This window comes from Syngnathus floridae, chromosome 2, assembly GCF_059516105.1.
Source record: "Syngnathus floridae isolate MCC-2025c chromosome 2, RoL_Sflo_1.0, whole genome shotgun sequence".
Taxonomy (NCBI): Eukaryota; Metazoa; Chordata; class Actinopteri; order Syngnathiformes; family Syngnathidae; genus Syngnathus; species Syngnathus floridae.
This window is the reverse complement of record NC_142414.1, coordinates 16,253,916-16,261,695: the sequence shown is the minus strand read 5'-3', so window position 1 is coordinate 16,261,695 and position 7,780 is coordinate 16,253,916. Positions and strand designations below refer to the sequence as shown.

The 7,780-nt window shown below is 40.8% G+C and overlaps 1 protein-coding gene across 2 annotated transcripts; it reads left to right on the top strand.

The window, feature by feature from the left end:
• Window positions 1–1,155: 1,155 nt before the first annotated feature.
• Window positions 1,156–7,626, top strand: LOC148402190 (glucose-6-phosphate 1-dehydrogenase). Of its 2 annotated transcripts, none has more exons than XM_088359874.1 (13): window positions 1,156–1,192; window positions 2,273–2,394; window positions 4,132–4,169; window positions 4,299–4,407; window positions 4,480–4,697; window positions 4,801–4,959; window positions 5,355–5,480; window positions 5,654–5,747; window positions 5,824–6,010; window positions 6,106–6,341; window positions 6,430–6,506; window positions 6,628–6,720; window positions 6,794–7,626. In XM_088359874.1, the coding sequence occupies exons 1-13, from the start codon at window positions 1,171–1,173 to the stop codon at window positions 6,882–6,884; spliced, it is 1,572 nt and encodes a 523-aa protein (XP_088216000.1). In that variant the 5' UTR covers window positions 1,156–1,170; the 3' UTR covers window positions 6,885–7,626. The 2 variants fall into 2 exon arrangements, with proteins under 2 accessions (XP_088216000.1, XP_088216008.1); XM_088359882.1 differs by lacking the exon at window positions 1,156–1,192 and adding an exon at window positions 1,199–1,345.
• Window positions 7,627–7,780: the final 154 nt, after the last annotated feature.

Genomic DNA, 7,780 nt, shown 5'->3' with positions numbered 1-7,780 from the left:
TGGCAATGTGAAAACACAAAACTAAAGAACTGCCCACCCCACTGCTACACTTCATTTACTTTCCGGACAATCTTTAACAAGTTATATTATTTTTTGCTAATATGTGGCTCTACAAGTATCTTGTAAGAGGTATTTAAGAGCCACCGCAAGCTGCGCAGGAAGCACAGAAGCTGTAGCAACAGTCATTAAGTCACCTATATATGATGAAACGCTTTGTGAAATTCATTTCCTCATACTAGTCAGACTGGCTCTGCCATATCTAAAAGGAAAAACCTTAGACCCGTTTAAAGAGTCATTGGACAAATCTACTTTTGTTTTTAGGTTCCTCCTAGGAGTGTGACGGATTTATTTTACATGCATACTCGTGGATTTGAATGTGACCCATGTATTGCACATTTAACACAATAATTATATTGTATAAATCAGGTTAGGAAGATTATTCAAGCACAGTATTACAACACATGTGAACAAAAGACATATTTAATATCAATGTTCTTTTTAATTATATATCAAACGTTGCTCTTCACTAATTAGCAATTCAGCTAACATAGCTAGCATGTAACACAAAATTTAGCATTGATTTGAGACAATTCTGTTGGTGTCATTAGAGTCATACTAGAATTAAATTGAAAGTGAGAGATACTTATTGGGTACTGATAATGCAAAGGTCTATAAGATCCCTACACACTCCTGAAATGACAAATTTGCTGAATTTGTTTGGGGTTATTCTTTTTGTAGTTCTACCGTTTAGCTAGTCTCAGTACTAAAATAAAGTTTTAAAATATTGTTGTTTTCACAATTGCACTCATGTAAATACGTTTGAAGAAAAACAGCAACAAACACAAGTTAAGTACAGCTCAGATGTGAGTGTACTTTATATATTTTAGAAAAGCAATGCAAAAAAACACTGTCTCGCTGTGATTTTTTTTAATTCTATTATTTTTATTTATTTTTCAGTTGTTGTCTTTCTGTCTACCTAGTGCTCGTGGGCTGCTGATACAAACCCAGTGGAACATATGATACAATTATTAAATAGTTCATAAAAAGATTACAGTTGATGGTTTTGCAGGACTATTCGTGCACGCGCACGTGGCGTGAGCGAGCAAAGTAGGCTTACACTGTACACTATCGCCCCGCCCACCAGCAAGGCCGTGATGTAATCTGGCAGCAATGGGAACTCGAGCGAGCGCTGGTGAGTTTCTACAAACCAATAATATCGCTCAATTTAGGCTTGTCACCAGAACAAGGAAGTAACGCGCCGACCCGGTTCGCTGGCGTTTTCGTGTTTATTAATTACCCGCAAACAAAGTGTGTTCTGTTAGTCTTCTTCAGAACAGGCACGGAGGTAAGACTTTTTGTTGAAATGAGCTTTTGCCGAGCTTGTGCTTGCTAGCTTGGAAGAAAGCAGCTTGTGTTGTCATAACAGCACGTGAAGCTAAGCATTGATGACACGGCGATTTCTGTTATTAGAGTGCCCGGTTGGCAGTCAGCTGCAAAATACTTCATGCAAAGCAAAACCGCACAAGCCATAAATTGTATTGTCGTACTTTTACGAGCCAGTGTTAGCATTTGATTTCAATGAGGGAACCAGAATGATGGACAAGAATCGTCATCTATAAAGGTGCTCAGCGGAAAGGTTGATCCCTACTTAATACGGGGATTTGGGGGAGGATTTGACTAATATCATTATACTTTGTCTTGGCTATTTGTAGGAGTTGTAGTGACTGTTAGTTAGTTGAGCCCAAACCCACGTGCTGTCTGTTGTTCAGTACCTGCTATTTGCCAGAAGCGACTTAACAAAGAATAATCGTAGTAGACCAGGAAGTACTGCACAACTTTTTACTTATCACTCAAAGTGGAGGAATTTCCTACACCGCCACTTTCTTATGGACGAGGAAGTAATTTTGTAGTAATTCAGCATTCCCATGGCATGATACAATCTATCCAAAGCCGGTAAAAAGTACGCACACTCTGTAAATAAGGAATTCGTGAATTAAACAAGAAAATGCATTCCTGAATGTTTTGCTTCTCCAAATTTGTTGTGCCAATGCTCCCCGGTGTGCATTCCTGCATGGGTTTCCTGTTTTAATTAATCCCTTTCTGTTTTTTTCCATCAACAGATAGAAAGATACCCCTCGAATTTAGATGTCAAGAGTAGAATGTATAGATATCTGTGTTGTAATGTAGAGAGCGTTGTTGTTTCATTAAGTTTTTAACTATCCATCTATTCTCAGTTTCACATGCCTTTGTCCTCTTTGCTATCTTTTTATAGTGAAAATGAGCGCGATTCCCCTGTCTCGCTCTGAGGTGTTTGGAGAGCTGAGGAAGGAGCTGCACAACGATCATGAGTTCCGACATTCTGACGTTCATGTATTTATCATCATGGGAGCTTCGGTGAGAATTGAAGTGTGACTTCTAACACTCTAAAAGGCCACAGGATGGCGCCAAAGCTCCAGTTAATAGGAAAGCAGAGTTGGAGAACTAATGCATCCCATCTGAGAAACATCTTTGCAAACAAGTGAAATTTAGCCTGGGTTGTTTGCAGGGTTTTCTAAAATCACCTAATTTAAAATCTACTTCTTTTCATGAGTAATACTGAAAAATGAATTTGAAATGTTATTTGGGGTTTGATATCGTAATTTGGACATATTGCATCCTAATTTAATTATCTATTAACCAGTGCTTTCCAGATGTTCACTTAGGTAACCACTTACGTTAACTACAGTGGATTGAATCAATCCGTTTGTACAAATAGATGTTCGAAAGAGTATGTTGTAAGTATTCAAAAATACCAAAGAAGTTGCACGTGACCTGATTGAGGAAATGTTGAAAGTGATTTCGCTGAGCTTCTCCAAATAAAAAGGGTGGCTCAGTAGTCCAAGGTTTCGAAAGCAACACCTCAAGGTTCCTCTTAGCTCAGAATTTGGATGATGGCGTCCATTCTGCAATGTCACTATAGCACCGGGCATTGTTGACTATTTTAACTCTGGCAGTTGGAATGACTTACCATTTCAGAATGATAAACAAAAGAGCAAAACTGATCGGTATAGCTACTCATTTGTGGATGAAAGATTAATGAAAGTGGGGTCAAATGTCATGGTCAAAATTGCAGTAAGTTACATTCATCATCATGATTTTCATTATGTCACCACTGGTTCTCTTTTGCTAAAAAGGCAAAGGAAAAAAACACACTCGCTGAAGTCTCATGATATTTGCTGACATCTCGTGATGTCAGAATTGATTGGCTAATGTTCTCTTAGCTTTTGATAACTTTTCTGGTTTGAAAAGTAAACTTTAACTTTAAGCATTTAACTTTTGAGCCACATTTTTCCAGTTTTGAGTTGAACGCCAAACTGAGTTACATCTCGTGATGTCACAATTGATTATGGCTAATGTTTTTTTAACTTTTGATAACTTTTCTGGTTTGAAAATTAAACTTTAAATTTAAACGTTTAACTTTTGAGCCACATTTTTCCGGTTTTGAGTTGAACGCCAAACTGAGTTACTTTTCGAGTGCTGGACTTGAGTATCACGGAATTCGTTAAAACTACTGCCACTTGCTGGTCAGAAGAGGAAGCGGAGCGACTTAATTAACTGAGGTTGTTTGTGGCCTTATGAAATGAAACTTTAAAGGTCCGTTTTTTTTCTGTTTCTGTTTTTTGTTTGTTTGTACAGTCAAAAGAGCACTTTCTCTGCTGCGTAAGGATATAAGTATTGCCTTCCAGGGTTACCACTTCACTCTTGTGCTTTGTTTGCTCTTGGTTGACCTGTGTTTATTGCTAGGTCATTGGTTGTCAGCATTTTCCTTTCAGGCCGCTCTACTAGCAAATAAATGGAAAGCATGTGTTGTTTCACTCGAGTTGAACCTGTTTACTGGTGTAAATGCCTTTTATTTCATTGATGCTTGTTGGTCACTCTACTAATCATAACTAACAAGTAAACATAGGGTTAGCAAAATCTATAAATCATTGAACCCAGTTTGAGCATTTTCCCTATTAGCCATGAGAATTTATTTTTGCACACGTTTCCGCTAGAGGCCGTCTTTGTGTTGTTGAGTCATGACTTAGTTCAGCCGGGCAACCTGTACAATATTTTAAATTCAACATTACATTTGTGTGTTTGGACCTGCAGGGTGATTTGGCCAAGAAGAAAATCTACCCAACTCTCTGGTAAGTCAATTTATAACCTTGGAAAAATCCTTACATGCAGTAATATTGAAAATAGCAATGCCATGCACAGTTCCACGGTCGACTAGTGCTCCTCAACGGTCTGAGTAACTTCTGAAAGTTGTCTTCCAGGTGGTTGTTCAGAGACGGTCTCCTCCCGGAGAAAACATTTTTTGTCGGCTTTGCTCGCTCTGACCTGACTGTAGACGCCATCAGAGCATCCTGCATGCCGTACCTTAAGGTTGCAGAGCTTTTTGTAATAACGGAAATGTCACCTGGTTGTGATTCACCGACATTCCATCTCCCGACCTAGGTGACCGACTCTGAAGCCGATCGCTTGTCAGTCTTCTTCAGCAGAAACTCGTACATAAGCGGAAAATATGCAGATGAAGATTCCTTCGCCAAGCTCAATAAACACATCCTCACTTTGCCGGGAGGATCCGAAGCAAACCGGCTTTTCTACTTGGCACTGCCGCCCACAGTCTACCACGACGTTACCAAGAACATCAAGCACCATTGTATGAGTGAAAAGTCAGTGCGCACCTTTTTCCCCCTCCTTTATCATTTGTGTGCGACTGGATGTTTTGAAGGAAATAAACGCAAAAAGATGTGTTCTCCCATCTGGTTTTTGTAGAGGCTGGACCAGAGTGATTGTTGAGAAGCCGTTTGGACACGACCTTCAGAGCTCCGAAGAGCTGTCCGCTCACCTCTCTTCCCTCTTCACCGAAGACCAGATCTACCGTATAGATCACTACCTTGGCAAGGAAATGGTGCAGAACCTTATGGTGCTCAGGTGAAAAATAACAAATGTTGCATTTTTGAATGTATTTGAAAATTCTGTAATATAGGATGCTCAACCACATTTCCCATAGAAAATACATACAATGACTTTCTTCTGTCACTAATTAAGGTCACAACGGTATCTGAATTAGTTTTTCAGGTAATGCAGTTTGACATCACTGCAAGCTATAAACTTCTCAGAATTGACTTTGGATCTGACATCATAAGACATGATCATGTTTATCTGTTCTTAAATGAAGGCATTTGTTTTAAAATGGTCTCCACCAGGTTAATGTCTCACAGCGAACCAAAAGCGTTCATTCAACAAAAGGAGCTTGTTGTCATGAACAAGCTGTGCTTTTTGCGTGCCGTGCCTTTGAAGAAACCCTCCGTGTGATGTTGTTACAGATTTGGAAACCGCATCTTTGGACCAATCTGGAATAGAGACAGTGTGGCCTGTGTGGTCCTCACATTTAAAGAACCGTTTGGCACTCAGGGAAGAGGAGGCTACTTTGACGACTTTGGAATCATCCGGTGAGAGGCCGGAATGGCATTGCGCCGCGTTTCAATTGTCTTGGCCGTTCACCGATGAAGAGATGTGATTAGGTCACATGATCAGCTCTCATAATAATCAGCATGATCACGTGCCGTGCGGCAGGCGGCGCAGCTTCCTTTCTGGAATCTCTCCTCTTCTTTGTCCTGATTAGAGATGTCATGCAAAACCACTTGCTCCAGCTGCTGTCTTTGGTTGCCATGGAGAAACCAGCCTCCACCAGCTCTGATGATGTCAGGGACGAAAAGGTGCGGTACTCGTTGTTCTTATCGCCGCAATAGGGAATTTCATGATTGATTCTTTTCATGTTTGTTCTTCTCAAAGGTCAAAGTGCTGAAATGCATCAATCCAATTGTAATGTCAGATGTGGTGCTGGGTCAGTATGTGGGTGACCCAGAGGGGGAAGGAGATGCCAAATTGGGTTATCGCGATGATCCCACCGTTCCCATAGGCTCGACTCAGTCCACATTTGCCACAGCTGTGCTCTACGTGCACAACGAGCGCTGGGATGGTAAAGTTGTGTGGCTCTTTAGAAAACGTCTACACTGACGAATCTATCGCTCGCACGTATTCTGATCCAAATTTGTACGCCTGCTACTTCCTCAGGCGTTCCTTTCATCCTCCGCTGCGGAAAAGCTTTAAACGAGAGGAAGGCCGAGGTGCGGCTGCAATTCACCGATGTCCCAGGGGACATTTTTGGAAATCAGTGTCGCCGGAACGAGCTTGTGGTCCGCGTGCAACCCAATGAAGCCGTCTACGCCAAGATGATGAGCAAGAAACCCGGCGTGTACTTCTGCCCTGAGGAAACTGAGCTGGACCTCACCTACAAGAGCAGATATAAGGCATGCGTTGACGGGTTTCATTCGTGCTACCGCGCGTTGCAAATAAGCGCTCGACCTCGCAAAACAAAATAATTGTTGTTTTTTGTAGGATGTGAAGCTACCAGATGCCTATGAACGTCTCATTCTGGATGTCTTCTGCGGAAGTCAGATGCACTTTGTACGCAGGTCTGTAGTCGACGCTACCACCTGAAAACTGTTTTTAGAGACGTTTGGCGGCATTGAAGCAGTTTGCGTGCTTTTTTTTTTAAAAAAAATGGTACAATGAAAGATTCTAATGCCTTTACAGTGATGAATTAAAGGAAGCCTGGAGGATCTTCACTCCACTCCTTCATCAAATAGACAAGGAGAAGCCAGAACCTATCCCTTACAAATATGGAAGGTTAGTCACAGTTTTTATATCTTCCATTGGAAGCAAAACACCTTTTGACAGTCACCCCTCCCTCCTTTTTTAGCCGGGGCCCGGCAGAAGCAGATGACCTCGTAAAGCGAGTTGGATTCCGCTATGAAGGCACTTACGTATGGGTGAACCCCAATAAACTTTGAGTTAGGAATTCGATAGGAAGAATAGTTTGAGGGGTGCGCCATATTTTGTGAGTTAGTGTATCCCGAAGCGCTTTACAGAGTGACGCACTTCCACTCGGTGGCTCTGGTTATTTTATCTCAGGTAAATAGGTTTTTCCTCTGAGCCACTTTATTCGAAGTGTGAGCAATTTAACAAAGCTGACAATCAGGATTCTATCCCGCTATGTGATTGGTTGTGAGGAACATTTAAATTCACTTCACTTTGGAAACAAAACCATTTTTTTTTTGTTTTGGGACATAGTCTGATAAACACGCTCCCCGTCATTCATTAACGAGGCAACTAACGAATTCACTTAAGTCTTATACCAAACCAAAAAGGATGGTAACTACAGTAGAGTGGAACACAGGAAGGACTGTGCACAAGCAAAAACCTATCATTGTGATTGTAATACCACAAAGCTTCGTTGATCACATTTAGTGGAACTTTTTTGCCTTCTCTGCCTGTGGCCAAAAAAAACAATGGCTCTTGTAAATAGACACACAGGAGAGTGCTGATCATTTTATCTTTGCAGCATTTACAGCAGTTTACATATTCACACTTACTGAAGTTCATTCCATGTATTCCATATTCTACAAATCATGAAGCAGGTCTACACGTCAGCTTTGATTGTACTTGTAATGCCCAACGGTGCACTGCTCTTTGCTGTCATGTCATGCTAGCAATTATGTAATAAACTACTTATGCTTCTTTATGAGCATGTTTCATAGTAGACGTTTTATTTCAGTTATAAATAATTTCAACTGACAGCAGTATTTTCCAAATGGCGTTTGCATCTAATTTTACCCAAAATGTTTCTGGATTGATTTCCTATTTTGGAAGTTTTAACATCCGCATTTCCTACTTTGATGCTGTATGT